Source organism: Saimiri boliviensis, chromosome 14 (genome assembly GCF_048565385.1).
Source record: "Saimiri boliviensis isolate mSaiBol1 chromosome 14, mSaiBol1.pri, whole genome shotgun sequence".
Classification (NCBI taxonomy): domain Eukaryota; kingdom Metazoa; phylum Chordata; class Mammalia; order Primates; family Cebidae; genus Saimiri; species Saimiri boliviensis.
In genome coordinates this window covers 17,752,192-17,767,406 of record NC_133462.1, presented here as the reverse complement: position 1 = coordinate 17,767,406, position 15,215 = coordinate 17,752,192, and the positions used below count along the sequence as shown (strand labels likewise).

The window sequence follows — 15,215 nt, the reverse complement described above, 5'->3', positions numbered from 1 at the left end:
GGGTGGTGGGTGGGAAGGGGTGGGTGAGTCATCAGGGCCAGCCCCGCCCTACTTTTACTTAAGGTCCCCAGCAGTCCCCACCACCACCGATGCCTGGCCCTGTCCCAGTCATGTCTGTGAGTGCTCCAGAGGCCCAGCACGGGGCCATGTAGGGAGGGGGCTGGGGGCTCCCCTTTTAAAGGAGCAAGTGGGCAGTGGGTGCACCGTGGGTGGTCCTGGGCTGTGGCCTCTGGGTGGCCCCCGATCCTGATTGTCCCCTCTCCCTCTTCATGGCTTCCTCTGGGTCCCTCTTTGAGCATTTTCCTGTTTTGCTTGGTTGCCCTCCCCATCTCTTTCCCTGTCTATTTCTATTTCTTTTCTGCCTCTCTGCCACCCTTTTCTCTCCCCCTGATTTCTGCCAGTCTCCGTCGTGGTCGGCTCCTCTGATGGGTGACCCACCTTCTGCCTCACCGGCTCACAGTGGTCCCCGCACCCCACTCTTGCAGAACGTCCCCCACAAGACCTTGCTGCCCGAGGGCATCCGCCCTGGCACGGTGCTGAGAATTCGTGGCATGGTTCCTCCCAATGCCAGCAGGTGAGGCCCCAGTACCTAGGGGTAAAGAGTGCAGGTCCCAGGCTCAGCTGACCCCCAATTCTTGCAGTCCAGAAGTAGGGGCCCTGGGTCATCTGTACCCACCAGGCTAGGAGTCCCTATACCATATCTGACCTCAAATCTGATGTATTTGATTATTTGCCCCATGAATTTGTGGCTGGAGTCCCTAAGTTTCCCTAAGAATTTGGGGGTCCTGGGCAATCTCAGGGTTCCTATAGTCCTGTGACTTCCATGTCTGGGTCCCGGGGAACTCTGGAAATATTCCAAGTCCTGGAGACACCCTGGACCCTGGGAGTCCTTGCCAAGTCGTCCTTTGCTTCCTGGCTGAGGAACTTTGGGCCTTCTGGCTTCTGGGGTGCCCTGGAAATACTGGGGTTCCTGGTGTTATTCTTTGTCTTGTAGAACCTGAGGGCTCCCTGGGCATCAGGAACACCCTGGCCAACACCCAGACCTCATGGGCAGCTCCCAGGCTCTTTGGAGAGGAGGGCGCCCTGCACATAGTGACTTTAGTCTGGGTGGGTTCCCCCCAAGGGCCTCATGACATTTTGGCTGCCTTCGGAATCTGGGCTCCCTGGCCATTAGCCTGCCACCTCCCCTTCTGTGGTGTGTGCCTGTCTTCAGGTCCCTGTCCATTTGGGGGTGCTCTGGGCATGGGGAGTCCCAGCCTATTAGCCTTTGACTTTGCTCTCGGTGGTTTCTGAGTCCTGCCTGCCACCACCCCCCACTTCCAGGTTCCATGTAAACCTGCTGTGCGGGGAGGAGCAGGGCTCCGATGCGGTTCTGCATTTCAACCCTCGGCTGGACACCTCCGAGGTGGTCTTCAACAGCCTGGAGCAAGGCTCCTGGGGCCGCGAGGAGCGCGGGCCGGGCGTTCCCTTCCAGCGCGGACAGCCCTTCGAGGTGCTCATCATCGCGTCCGACGACGGCTTCAAGGTGCGTCTCTGCCACAGGGGCATGGACGCCGAGACCTAGGTCCCTGGAGCAGAGGGTTCCGCGCGGCTCCGGGATAGAGAGAAAAGGCCAGGAGGGCGGAGGGGTGGAGGAGGCGTGGCCAAGGCGGGACCGGCGCGTCCCCAGAACCCCCCTCCCTCGCCTAAGCAACTCCCACCCGGGCCCCAGCGAGACAGCAGGGTCAGGACGAGGCGGCCCCCGCCGGGTACCCAAGGGGTAGGCGCCCTAGCGCGAAGCCGTGGCCCAGACTCGCCGTCCCCGACCCTACTCCCAGTTCCTTGTGCCTGAGGTCCGGGCTCGGAGGCAGGGGGAGGGACGGGTTGGAGGCCGCGCTCAGGAATTCGTCCGAGCAAGGATGGGGGTGGGGGCGGCGGCAAATCCCCCACCACCCAGGCCTTACGCGAGTGCGCCTCCCTCCGCTGCGCTTTAAATAAGAATATCGGCCGGGCGCGGTGGCTCACGCCTGTAATCCCAGCACTTTGGGAGGCCGAGGCGGGTGGATCACACGGTCAAGAGATCGAGACCATCCTGGCCAATATGGTGAAACCCCGTCTCTACTAAAAATACAAAAAAATTAGCTGGGCATGGTGGCGCGTGCCTGTAATCACAGCTACTCAGGAGGCTGAGGCAGGAGAATTGCCTGAACCCAGGAGGCGGAGGTTGCGGTGAGCCGAGATCGCGCCATTGCACTCCAGCCTGGGTAACAAGAGCGAAACTCCGTCTAAAAAAAAAAAAAAAAAAAAAAAAAAAGAATATCCATTACCAGCACTAAAAAAGCCGTTTCATGCTGTGCCACACAGTAAACCGGTTTGATCCTGACGACAAGAGTTAGAACAACAGCCCCATTTTCCCAGTGGGGAAACTGAGGCCCAGAGGGGGTGAGTGATTTCCCCGGGGCCACAGCACGGGCCTCCGCAATCCTCACCAGCGACCCTCCCCTGCAGGCCGTGGTTGGGGACGCCCACTACCACCACTTCCGCCACCGCCTGCCGCTGGCGCGCGTGCGCCTGGTGGAGGTGGGCGGGGACGTGCAGCTGGACTCGGTGAAGATCTTCTGAGCGGGCCGGTGGCCTTGGATGCTAATAAAACGTGAACTCGACCGAGGCGCACCTGTGTCTGTGTCCGGTTCACTGAGATGAGCAAACTGAGGCCCAGAGAGGCCAAGATACTGGCTGCGGGCCACACAGCGAATCCGAGGCGGGGGCGGGCTTTGAACCTGCGTGTACTTAGGACATATTTTGACTACGAAGGCCTGAGGGTCGCCATCTGGGAGGGAGTGGGCCTGGGGCGTGTCCTGACGCAGCATTTGTGCAAAGCCGGCCAGGCGGGAATGCGGTGGGCGGATCTGTTGGCGTTAGCGGCGCGGAGGTGCTCACCGCAGGTCTCGGTGTCCCCACTGCAGATCTAAGGGGCGCCAACATGGGTCCATCCGCAAAGGGGGCCAATGAGTCCCACCTTTCTGGTCACCTGTGGGCCCCAATTGTCCGCGCGGAAAGCGTGTTACATCTCCGGGTCCCTCCTCCCCCTGGCCCTCATCTGTCCCACCCTCTTCTCTCCTGGCCTCCCGCCCCCAGAGTCGTCCCGGGTGGGGCTGGGCAGCCCGATGGGCGTCTCCCGGCTCTGTCTGTTCCCGGAGTCCCGACAGGTCCCCGCCTGCGCAGCCTCGGGGCAGACGCGATGGCAGCGGCCCGGGCTGTGCGGAGCAGCGGGAGGACTCGAAGGGCGGCGCGGGGTTTCCGTGGCACAGCGAGCCCGCTTCCCACGCGCCCTCCGCCCTCCCCGACGGCCCCGCCCTGGTCACTGTGACGGGAGGGGAAGCGGGCGCCAAGTCCAGCCCCGGCCCCAGTGTCACTGTCCGGGTTCAGGGCGTCGTCAGGGCGGGGTTGGGGTGGGAAAGGCTGGGAACCTGTGCGCCCCGAGCCGAGCCCGCACCCTCGGCCTGCAGCGACCGCAGGTCTCAGCCGGGGACGGAGGAGCCAGGCCCGGGCTGCGAGCGGAAGCTGCACGTGGGTGCTCGGGGCCAGGCGCTCCCGCCCCTTGGTCCTGAGCCACGCCTTGGTGGGGCGCGCCGGGCGTGGGCCCCGATCCTCTGCCCCCTGGCGGCGGCCGGCCGCATTGCAGCCTGGACCGAGGCGGACGCAGAAGCTCGGGTGGTTCCTGGCCTGGCCTGAATCTGAACCTGGAGTGGGGTGTGGACGCCAGGTTCGCCGCGGGGCCCAGGCGTGTGCAGGACCCGGGGTTTTCGGCCCCTGCGACTCTCTGGCTGGGCGGCCCCGCCCTGCGCCCGGCTTTGGAGCGGGTGGGCGGCGGTCACCGGGAGCCCCGCTCAGGTGAGGAGGCCTGGGAGAGGCTGGGTTCTCCTAGTCCTCGGGGCTCCTGCTTGAATGAGTTCACTTTTATTTCGTTTGGCTGTGTCGAGTGGTTTCAAATACTGTTTTTTTCCCCGTAAAGATAACATATGCCCTAAATCAGTGCTTGGGGCATAAGCAGATCTATGACGATTGGTCAGATGACTAGATGGATGAGCAATACATGAAGTGCATGACTCAACCAAGGAAGGGGAGAGTGGGGAGGGAGCAAATGGACACGCACTATTAGACTCCCTCAGACATTTTATTAGGGGCTTAGAAAGGAGTCCCAGGAAATCTTTCTGTTTTCTCATGAGTTATACAGCTCCAGGAATAGATTAGATCTGGACATAAGACAAGGTGACATCACCATGGACTTCCACCGTGTCCACCCTCTGGAAGGCTGAGAGGCGATGGGCGAAGTCAAAGAGATGCTGACCGTTGGCGAAAACCTTGAAGCGATCCAAGCCACAGCGAATGGACAGCTGCAGGGAGAGGGCGGGTGTGAGGCCGGGGCCGGGACGGCGCCTTTGGAGGGAGGTGGGAAAAGAGAGCCCAGACTCACATCAAAGAACTGTCCGGGACCAAACGGGTTGTAGGAAATGTTCCTCTCCTCAGAGCCCCACGAGCCATTCACCAGGCTGTTCCGGACCACGGCACGGTCACTGATACGGGGATTAATGTGCAGAGCGATGTCCCCTGAGGAGCCCACCTTGAAGTTGATGGTAAAGCTGGGGACATAGAGAGAGGAGGGAGTCAGAGGGAGCCCACGGGGGAGGAGCCTGTGGACTAGATCTCTGGGTCCCTAAAGGAGGAGCGGGCAGAGGGTCGAGACTGTTGGGTCTGAGGGAGGAGGGGCTGGGGGTTGCCACCTAGTCTACGCTCCATACCTCTTGCCTGTGGGGGGCACAAAGCCCTTGATGATGATAGTTCTTCGAGCTGTGAGCCCTCCTTGCAACCTCCCGAAATACGGCACAGGCTGAGGGAAGAGAACGCGGGGCCCCATTCTCTGTCAGTTTAGCAAGCCAGATCGGGGAAGAAATTTCCTTTTCCTTTCCTCTCTTTTCCTCTTTCCCTCCCCTCCCTTCCCCTCTCCTTTCCTTTCCTTTCTTTTTTTTTTTTTTTTTTTTTTTTTTGAGACGGAGTTTCGCTCTTGTTACCCAGGCTGGAGTGCAATGGCGCGATCTCGGCTCACCACAACCTCCACCTCCTGGGTTCAGGCAATTCTCCTGCCTCAGCCTCCTGAGTAGCTCGGATTACAGGCACGTGCCACCATGCCCAGCTAATTTTTCTATTTTTAGGAGAGACGGGGTTTCACCATGTTGACCAGGATGGTCTCGATCTCTTGACCTCGTGATCCACCCGCCTTGGCCTCCCAAAGTGCTGGGATTACAGGCTTGAGCCACCGCGCCCGGCCTCCTTTCTTTTTTTCTTATAAGAGATGGGGTCTCACTCTGTCACCCAGGCAGGAGTGCAGTGGCATGAGCAAGCCTCACTGCAGCCTCAAACTGCTAGTCTCAAGCAATCCTCCCACCTCAGCCTCCCAAACTGCTGGATTACAGGCGTTGAGTCACCATGCCCAGCCTTGCAGGAACACATTTGCTTTCGTAGAGAGGCTCCCTCTGTCACCCAGGCTGGAGTGCAGCGGCACAACCTCAGCTCACTGCAACCTCCACCTCCCGGGTTCAAGTGAATCTCCTGCCTCAGCCTCCTGAGTAGCTGGGATTACAGGCGTGCATCATCACACCCAGCTAACTTTTGTAATTTTAGTAGAGAGGGGGATTCACCATGTTGGCCAGGCTGGTCTGGAACTCCTGACCTGAAGTGATCCACCTGCCTTGGCCTCCCACAGGGCTGGGATTACAGGTGTGATCCACCGTGTCCAGCCAAGAACAAATTTTATGAGGGTCCCCGCTCCTCCTGGAAAATATCCCCAGCCCCTTCCACTCCCCAACCCCGACCCCCAATTCTACCCTCCCCCCACCTCCCAACCCAAACACCCTCAGCCCACTCTCTTCTGGCTGTCTCAGGTTCCCCAGGGATCCATGCCCCCTCCCTACCACCTGTCTCTGTTTTCCCCTAAGCCATACCGGGTTGAAGACTGGGGGTCCCTCCATAGACTGTGAAGGGAGAAGAAGCGATATTATTCTCCAAGAGTCGACAGATATGTACAACACACCCACTAGACTCCAGTGCTTCTCCAGGTGCTGGGTTAGTACAACTGGGGGCTGCAACCCCTCTTAGTTCCCCCCACCCCAATTCCCACCATTTCCACACGCCCCCACCCCCCGGGGACCTCCCAGCCCCCGTACTCACGGGCAGGCTGTTCAGCTGTTGAGGGAAATGTCCAGGACCCTGAATGATAGATGGAAGACAGGGAGGGTGAGCGGGGTTGAGGGACCCCCCCTGGGGGGAGGACCCTTACCCACCATCAGGCACTTACAGGGTAAGCTGGCATCATCTGGGGTCCCTGTGGGCACAGAAGGAGAAAGCAGTTATGAGAAGGTCCCAGATTTATGACTGAAAGATGTCGAGGGTGCCTTCCCTGGGGCAGCCCACCACCACCACCACCAGCACCATGCCAGGGAACTCTGGCATCAAAGGGTGGTACCCCATGTTGAGGGATCGCCAATGCCCAGTGAGTCACTCCAAAGCATTAGGACAATGCCTGGCCCATTTCATTCTCAGCCCTTCCCCGGGCTGTCCCCCTGCTGTCCCGGGACCCTCACTCGCTGACCTTGATCTCTGTTTCTGCCTGTCTGGCTCTGTATCTCAGTCTCTGTCTTGGCCACATCTCAGCATAGGGGCTTCCTTCTGCTCATTACCTTTATTTATTTTTTTTTTTTTTAGTTTTTATTTATTTACGTATTTGAGATGGAGTTTCGCTCTTGTTGCCCAGGCTGGAGTGCAATGGTGTGATCTCGGTTCACCGCAACCTCCACCTCCCAGGTTCAAGTGATTCTTCTGCCTCAGCATTCCGAGTAGCTGGGATTACAGGCAGCTGCCACCACCCTGGCTAATTTTGTATTTTTGGTAGAGATGATGTTTCTCGGTGTCGGTCAGGTTGGTCTTGAACTCCTGACCACAGGTGATCCGCCCGCCTCGGCCTCCCAAGCCTAACACCTTTAATGTTTACTCTCTCTCTTTCCCTGTCTCTGTTTCCTCCTTTTCTCTTCTCTTTGTAATTAACTCCTTTCTGCCTTGATTTCTATTCTCAGCCAGCTATTCCAAAGGCCCATTAAAAGTAGCTTTATATAGCCAGGCGTGGTGGCAGGTGCCTGTTATCCCAGCTACTTGGCAGGCTGAGGCAGGAGAATTGCTTGAACCTGGGAGGCGGAGGTTGCAGTAAGCTGAGATCCTGCCACTGCAGTCCAACTTGGGCAACAGAGCAAGACTCCATCTTAACAACCACAAAAAAGTAGCTTTATAGGCTGGGTATGGTGGCTCATGCCTGTAATCCCAGCACTTTGAGAGGCCGCTGTGGGTGGATCATCTGTGGTCAGGAGTTCAAGACCAGCCTGCACAACATAAGGAGATTCCTCAATTTAGCTGAGCATGGTGGCATGTGCCTATAATCCCAGCTACTCAGGAGGCTGAGGTGGGAGGATCACTTGAACCCAGGAAGTTAAGAATGCAGTGAGCTGTGACTGCACCACTGCACTCCAGCCTGGGTGACAGAGCCAGACCCTATCCCTCCAAAATTAATTAAAATTATATAAAATTGCCGGGCGCGGTGGCTCAAGCCTGTAATCCCAGCACTTTGGGAGGCCGAGGCGGGTGGATCACGAGGTCAAGAGATCGAGACCATCCTAGGCCGGGCACGGTGGCTCAAGCCTGTAATCCCAGCACTTTGGGAGGCCGAGGCGGGTGGATCACGAGGTCAAGAGATCGAGACCATCCTGGTCAATATGGTGAAACCCCGTCTCTACTAAAAATACGAAAAATCAGCTGGGCATGGTGGCGCGTGCCTGTAATCCCAGCTACTCAGGAGGCTGAGGCAGGAGAATTGCCTGAACCCAGGAGGCGGAGGTTGCAGTGAGCCGAGATCGCGCCATTGCACTCCAGCCTGGGTAACGAGCGAAACTCCGTCTCAAAAAAAAAACAAAAACAAAAACAAAAAAAAACAAAACAAAAAGAGATCGAGACCATCCTGGTCAACATGGTGAAACCCCATCTCTACTAAAAATACAAAAAATTAGCTGGGCATGGCGGCGCGTGCCTGTAATCCCAGCTCCTCAGGAGGCTGAGGCAGGAGAATTGCCTGAACCCAGGAGGCGGAGGTTGCGGTGAGCCAAGATCGCGCCATTGCACTCCAGCCTGCGTAACAAGAGCGAAACTCCGTCTCAAAAAAAAAAAAAAAAAAAAAAATTATATAAAATTAAGAAACTCACTTGCATTGTATTTTATTTTTAATGTTGATGTTAAGCAACCTCTTGGGGATTTGTTCACTATTGTGTGTTCTTTGCCCTTCCTCATCCTCACTTCCTGACTCACCTTACACACCTCCTCCTCCTCCAGGAAGCCCTGCCCTCCTGACCCATGACAAGCCAAGCCCTTCCTTTTGGCTTCCGAGACCTCTGCATACTCAGAATCCCAGCCCCGACCCCTCTGCCCGTGCCCTTCCTGTCACGGCCCTGACCATTTCTAGGCTGTCGCTCTCTGATGCCCTGTCTGTGAACTGGTGAGGTCAGGGCACGGAGATGTCTCAGCCCTTCCTGTCTCCAGCCCTGTCTAGCCCAGGGCCTGACCCCTCTGCCTGCCCTCTCCCAGCTCCCTATTCTGTCCCTGATCCCTCTGCCTGGGCCCCAGTCCCTCAGCCTGAGCCTCCCCATCCTGGCCCTGATCCCTCGCAGTGATGGATCTGTCTCCCAGTGGGCTGCTTTGATCATCACTGTGTTCTTGGCATCACTCAGCAGAGGGAGATGCTTGGGAAATAAATGAATGTGGAACCCAGCTAGGCGCGGTGGCTCACACCTGTAATCCCAGCACTCTGGGAGGCCAAAGTGGGCGGATCACTTGAGGCCAGGAATTCAAGACCGGCCTGGCTAACATGGCGAAATCCCGTCTCTATTAAAATTACAAAAATTAGCCAGGCGTGGTGCTGGGTGCCTGTAGTCCCAGCTACTTGGGAGGCTCAGGCAGGGGAATTGCTTGAACCTGGGAGGTGGAGGTTGCAGTGAGCCAGGATCGCATGACTGCACTCCAGCCTGGGCGACAGAGCGATACTCTCTCAAAAAGAAAAAGTAAATGAATGTGGAACTGAGTTTAGAAAGGAAGGATGCAAGAAGGGACAGGACCCCTCATACCTGGGGTGGCGGGGGCGGCTGGCCTCCGATGAAGTTGATTGATTGAACTTGCAGGTCGCCATCCACTTGCAGGTGGGTGACCATCTGTAGAGGGAGCCGGTGCCCGTACTCATAGAAGGGATTTCCATTTACCACCACCTGGAGGGCAGGGATGTACGTCAGGGGTCAGCACACAGGATCCTGGGAAGGTAGAAACAGGAAGCAGGGGCCGGGCCAGTGGCTCAGGCCCGTAACCCCAGCAGTGTGGGAGGCCCAGGTGGGCGGATCATTTGAGATCAGGAAATTGAGACCACACTAGCCAACATAGTGAAACCCTGTCTCTACTGAAAATACAAAAATTAGCGGGCAGATGCCTGTAATCGCAGCTACTCGGGAGGCTGAGGCAGGGGAATCGCTTGAACCCAGGAGGTGATTGCCGTGAGCCGAGATTCCACCACTGCACTCCAGCCTGGCTGACAGTGCCTCAGGTGACAGCTTGCGACTCAGTCTCAAAACGAACAAACAACAACAAAACCAGGAAGCAGGGAACAGGGATCTTTTTCATTGGGAGTCGAAAGTCTTGGGGATGAGCTGGGAAAGCCTCAGCATTTGGAACCTTGGAGTCCACAGCTCAGAGGTCAAGCTAGGGTCAAAAGTCTGCTGAATGTCTGGTCGCAGTGGCTCATGCCTATAATCCCAGCACTTTGGGAGGCCCAGGTGAGCAGATCATTTGAGATCAGGCGTTCCAGACCAGCTTGAGCAACATAGCAAGATCCTGTCTTTACAAAAACACAAAAATTAGCCGGGCATGGTGGTGTGCACCTGGAGTCCCAGCTACTCGGGAGGCTTGACGTGAGAGGATCACGAGCCTGGGGAGGTTGAGGCTGCAGTGAGCTGTTTGCGTCACTGCACTCCAGCCTGGCAACAGAGTGAGATCCAGTCTCAAGAAAAAAAAAAGGACACGTTTTGCAAAAACACAAAATGTTAGGAGGAAATATACATGAAATGTATTTCCTGAGAACAAGATTCTCTGCAGTAGGGTAATGGGATTAAGGAAAAGAGCTAAAAGAGGATTTTTTTTTTTTTTTTTTTTTTTTTTTGAGACGGAGTTTCGCTCTTGTTACCGAGGCTGGAGTGCAATGGCGCGATCTCGGCTCACCGCAACCTCCGCCTCCTGGGTTCAGGCAATTCTCCTGCCTCAGCCTCCTGAGTAGCTGGAATTACAGGCACGCGCCACCATGCCCAGCTAATTTTTTTTTGTATTTTGGGGGTTTTCACCATGTTTGGACCAGGAATGGTTCCTCGATCTCTCAACCTCGTGATCCACCCGCCTCGGCCTCCCAAAGTGCTGGGATTACAGGCTTGAGCCACCGCGCCCGACCTAAAAGAGGATTTTTAAAAATAGGCAGGAAAGAATGAAAAGAAAAGAAAAAAAGTTGACAAAAGTGGGGATAGGGAAAAGGAAAGAAGGGAGGGAGGCAGAGGGAAGGAAGAAGAGAGGAGGAGAGGGAAGGAGGGAAGAAAGAGGAGAGAATGGAAAAAAAAAGGATGGAAGGGGCCGGGCACAGTGGCTCACACCCGTGATCCCAGAACTTTTGGGAGGCTGAGGCGGACAGAGCACCTGAGGTCAGGAGATTGAGACCAGCCTGGGCAACATGGTGAAACCTCATCTCTACTAAAAATACAAAAATTAGCTGAGCATGGTGGCGGGCGCCTGTCATCCTGGCTACTCGGGAGGCTGAGACAGGAGAATCGCTTGAACCCAGGAGGCGGAGGTTGCGGTGAGCCGAGATCACACCACTGCACTCCAGCCTGGGTGACAACAGCAAAACTCTGTCTCAAAAAAAAGAAAAAGAGAGAAAAAAAAAGTAACTAAAGGAAGGAAGGAGAGAGGGGGAGGAGGGAGGGAGAGAGGGGAGGAGGGAGGGAGAGAGGGGAGGAGGGAGGAGAGAGGGGAGGAGGGAGGCAGAGAGGGGAGGAGGGAGGGAGAGAGGGAGGCAGAGAGGGGAGGAGGGAGGGAGCCGAGATGGCGCCATTGCACTCCAGCGCGGGAAACGAGAGGGAAAGCAGGCAGACCTTGTAGTGCTCGGCCAGGACCATGATGACCAGCTCGAAGGCGGCGCCCTTTTTGAAGGGCATGCTCCTCTTCTTCTCCTCGCTGCCCCACTTCCCGCCCTGCAGCGTGTTGAAAACCACCTTGTCCAAGCCATCAAACCTCGGGTTGAAGTGGAAAGCGATGTCTGAGCCTGGGTCCTGCCCCACCACGAAGTTCACAGAGAACCTGGCGGGACATGAAGGGCTGGTTCCCTTGGTGCCACCTCCCAGGGCCGGGGGGCCCTCCTCCAGGAAGCCCTCTCCCACCTGCCCTGGCCCAGGGCTCCCTGGCCCAGACTACAGCACCAGCTCTCGGGGACAACCCTGGCACTGTGGCCCACAGCGTGGGAGGGGGCCCAAGTTCTGGGGTGCAGATTCCTACTACCACACCTTCACTCACAGCCTCTCCTTTTTTTTTTTTTTTGAGATGGAGTCTGTGCTGTGGCCCAGGCTGGAGTACAGTGGTGCAATCTCAGCTCACTGCAACCTCCACCTCCCAGATTCTAATGATTCTCCTGCCTCAGCTTCCTGAGTAGCTGAGGTTACAGGCACGTACCATCACATCCAGCGAATTATTGGATTTTTAGTAGAGACAGGTTTTGCCATGCTGGCCAGGCTGGCCTCAAAACTGCTGACCTCACGTGATCCACCTGCCTTGGCCTCCCAAAGTGCCGGGGTTACAGGCGAGAGCCACCGCGCCCGGCCCGGACTTATTTTTTATCTGTTTCCCCTACTAGGACGTCAGCTCCATGAGGGCAGGGATCTCTGTCCTGTTCACTCCTCCATCCCTAGCGCCAGGACACAAAGTGGGCACTCAGTGAAGAAGTAAATGGTACATAAATAACAGGCGGGGCAGAGTGGCTCACACCAGTGCCTGATCCTCCCAGCACTTTAGGAGGCCGAGGCTAGAGGATCGCTTGAGCCCGGGAGTTCAAGACCAGCTTGGGCAACATAACAAGACTTTGTCTCTACAAAACAAATAATAATAACAATAATTTAAAAATAAATTAGCTGGGCATGGTGGAGCATGCCTGTAGTCCCATCTGCTTGGGAAGATGAGGGGAGAGGATCACTTGAGCCCAGGAGTCGAAGGCTGAAGTGAGCTATGATACTGTGCCATTGCTTTCCAGCCTGGGCAATGGAGCAAGATTTTTTTTTTCTCTAAGGAAAAAGATATCCTATGAGGCCAATTATTATTGCCCTGTTAAGGTCTTTTAAAAAAGCTAAGACTCCGGCTGGGCGAGGTGGCTCAAACCTGTAATCCCAGCACTTTGGGAGGCCGAGGTGGGCAGATCACCTGAGATCGGGAGTTTGAGACCAGCCTGACCAACATGGAGAAAACCTATCTCTAATAAAAATACAAAATTAGCTGAGCATGGTGGTGCACCCCTGTAATCCCAGCTACTTGGAATGCTGACGCAGAAGAATCGCTTGAACCCTGGAGGTGGAGGTTGTGGCGAGCCGAGGTCGCGCCATTGCACTCCATCCTGGGCAACAAGAGCAAAACTCTGTCTCAAAAAGAAAAAAAGCTGCGACTGGGTCAGACGTCACGCCTGTAATCCCAGCACTTTGAGAGACTGAGATGGGCAGATCACTTGGGGTCAGGAGTTGGAGACCAGCCTGGCCAACACGGTGAAACTCCGTCTCTATTAAAAATACAAAAATTAGCCGGGTATGGTGGCTTGTGCCTGTAATCCCAGCTCGGGAGGCTGAGGCAGGAGAATCGCTTGAACCCAGGAGGTGGAGGTTGCAGTGAGCCAAGATTGCACCATTGCACTCCAGCCTGGGCCACAGGGGTGAAACTCTACCTCAAAAAAAAAAAGAAAAAGAAAGAAAGAAAATGAAGCACAGAGAGGTATGGTCACTTTCACCAACACAGACCTGGGGAGTGGCAGAGCTGGGATTTGAACTCGGGGACCTGGCTCTGAGCCTGTGATTAGAATTCCTGCCACCACACCCATCAGTTTCAGTCCAACGTCCAACTCAGGGGCTGCCTCTCACGGTGAGCCCTCCCTGACCCTTCTGGCCCCCACGTCCTCACTCTTGATCTGTCCCAGGCTGGTGTCTGGCTATTGGGTGGGGCAGCAAAGAGTCTCCTCCCCACCAGGGTGGGGTAAGGGCAGAAGGCCCTCAACAGCCAGGCCCAGAGCACCCTGTTGGAAGTCCCCTGCCAGCCGGGCCTGGCTCAGGGAGGGTCTTACCGCTTCATGTGGTCGCTGGCCACTCCTTGGATGTAAACAGACATTCCCACGCTGAGTCCGCCCGGGATGGGCTTGCAGTAGGGCAGCGTCTAGAGAAGAGGCCTGGTGAGGGGACTCACAAGCCATCTCCCTGTTGCAGCCTTTACCCCTCCCGGAAAAGCCCCCAGTCCCTTGAGCAGGGGAGAGGAAACCACAGGGGAGGGCCAGGCTGGAGATGATGAGAGCCAACGGTTAGACCTGGACACAGACAGCCTGAGGTCCGGGTGGGAGTAAATGAAGGGTCAGGGTCAGCTTTGGGTAAATCTGACCCCGGGGTCAGATGGGGCCCCCCAGGAGCAGGGTGGGGAAAATCGGCGTGGTGGGGTATGGATGGAGCTGCGGGTGGGGCAGGGGCCTGAGCCAGCGTCTCACCGGGTTGTAGGTGGGCTGGTAGCCCGGTGCAGGGACAAAGTTCATCGCTCTCTGCTGGGCTGGTGGCTCGTCCTGTGAGAAGAGCTGCAGGAGTGGGAGATGGTGGCAGATGGCAGGTGGTGGGTGGCTCTTATACCCAGGGAAAGGGTGTGGCTGGTGGGGGAGGATCCACAGGGCCCCTCTTCTGGGACTCTCAGGCCCTTGGCTTCTCCTAGAGCGCACCCTAGTCTCTCTTCCCTCGCCGGCTTCCCTGGTGACCAGCCAGGACCCAAATCACCTGGGTCCCTCCCCTAGGCCCCCCTGCAAAGAGGAAGTGCTGATGAACTTCACCCCATCAGAGCCTTATCAGAGCCCATAAAGCCCTGCCCAGACTTTTGTTGGCAGAGGGAGGGTGAGACCAGGCAGGGCAGGGCAGGGCTGCAGGAGTGACCCAGGACAGCTGGGCAGCGGAAGAGGCAGATGCAGGGAGGAACCTCAAGTATCCGCCTCTCCCAGCAACTGTGAAGGGACTTACATTGACTGCATGCCCACCGCACGTCTTTACCGTGTATGTTGTATTGTAGGAAGAGTGGTTTAGATTACTAATGTCTGGAGCCAGAGGTTCTGGGTTCAAATCCTGCCTCTGCCACTTCTCAGCTGTCTGATAGTGGGTCAGTGCCTTACCCTCAATTTTCCCATGTGCTCATCTGTAAAATAGGGATAGTAGTAGTATCGGCTGGGTGCAGTGGCTCATGCCTGTGATCCCAGCCCTTTGGGAGGCCGAGGCGGGTCAATCACCTGAGGTCAGGAGTTCGAGACCAGCCTGGCCAACATGGCAAAACCACCATCTCTACTAAAAATACAAAAATTAACCAGGCATGGTGGTGGGTGCCTTTAATCCCAGCTTCTTGGAGGCTGAGACAGGAGAATCACTTGAACCTGAGTGGTGGAGGTTGCAGTGAACTGAGATCATGCCACTGCACTCCAGCCTGGGTGACAGAGGGAGACTCTGTCTCAAAAAATAATGATAATAATAATAACAGAGAAAACAAGTATTGACTAGCTATCAAAATATTTGAAATATTTTTAAGCCGGGCGCGGTGGCTCAAGCCTGTAATCCCAGCACTTTGGGAGGCCAAGGCGGGTGGATCACGAGGTCGAGAGTCCGAGACCATCCTGGTCGACATGGTGAAACCCCGTCTCTACTAAAAATACAAAAAATTAGCTGGGCGTGGTGGCGCGTGCCTGTAATCCCAGCTACTCAGGAGGCTGAGGCAGGAGAATTGCCTGAACTCAGGAGGCAGAAGTTGCGGTGAGCCGAGATCGCGCCACTGCGCTCCAGCCTGGGTAACGA

The 15,215-nt window shown here is 56.4% G+C and overlaps 2 protein-coding genes across 2 annotated transcripts; one reads left to right on the top strand and one right to left on the bottom strand.

The window, feature by feature from the left end:
• The first annotated feature begins 51 nt into the window (after positions 1-51).
• Positions 52-2,642, top strand: LOC101027535 (galectin-7). The gene is made up of 4 exons (XM_010330948.3): positions 52-116; positions 486-574; positions 1,324-1,525; positions 2,488-2,642. Exons 1-4 carry the CDS (start codon positions 90-92, stop codon positions 2,599-2,601), a joined length of 432 nt encoding a protein of 143 aa, XP_010329250.1. The 5' UTR covers positions 52-89; the 3' UTR covers positions 2,602-2,642.
• Positions 2,643-4,137: 1,495 nt separating this feature from the next.
• On the bottom strand, positions 4,138-14,940 carry LGALS4 (galectin 4). Its single transcript, XM_074386390.1, has 10 exons — positions 13,883-14,940; positions 13,472-13,560; positions 11,253-11,457; positions 9,198-9,335; positions 6,335-6,361; positions 6,208-6,246; positions 5,982-6,011; positions 4,782-4,870; positions 4,457-4,622; positions 4,138-4,376 (listed from the first exon to the last, which is right to left on the bottom strand). Exons 1-10 carry the CDS (start codon positions 13,925-13,927, stop codon positions 4,230-4,232), a joined length of 975 nt encoding a protein of 324 aa, XP_074242491.1. The 5' UTR covers positions 13,928-14,940; the 3' UTR covers positions 4,138-4,229.
• Between the last annotated feature and the right edge of the window lie 275 nt (positions 14,941-15,215).

Excerpts from the sequence above, each read along its gene's own strand:
- LOC101027535 (XM_010330948.3), top strand. The coding sequence starts at position 90 with ATGCCTGGCCCTGTCCCAGTCATGTCT. Across the intron at positions 117-485 it reads GCCCTGTCCCAGTCATGTCT|AACGTCCCCCACAAGACCTT; the intron begins GTGAGTGCTCCA and ends CCACTCTTGCAG. Across the intron at positions 1,526-2,487 it reads CGTCCGACGACGGCTTCAAG|GCCGTGGTTGGGGACGCCCA; the intron begins GTGCGTCTCTGC and ends CCTCCCCTGCAG.
- LGALS4 (XM_074386390.1), bottom strand. The coding sequence starts at position 13,927 with ATGAACTTTGTCCCTGCACCGGGCTACCAGCCCACCTACAACCCG. Across the intron at positions 6,012-6,207 it reads AACAGCTGAACAGCCTGCCC|TCTATGGAGGGACCCCCAGT; the intron begins GTGAGTACGGGG and ends CTCCCTTCACAG. Across the intron at positions 4,623-4,781 it reads GTGCCCCCCACAGGCAAGAG|CTTTACCATCAACTTCAAGG; the intron begins GTATGGAGCGTA and ends CTATGTCCCCAG.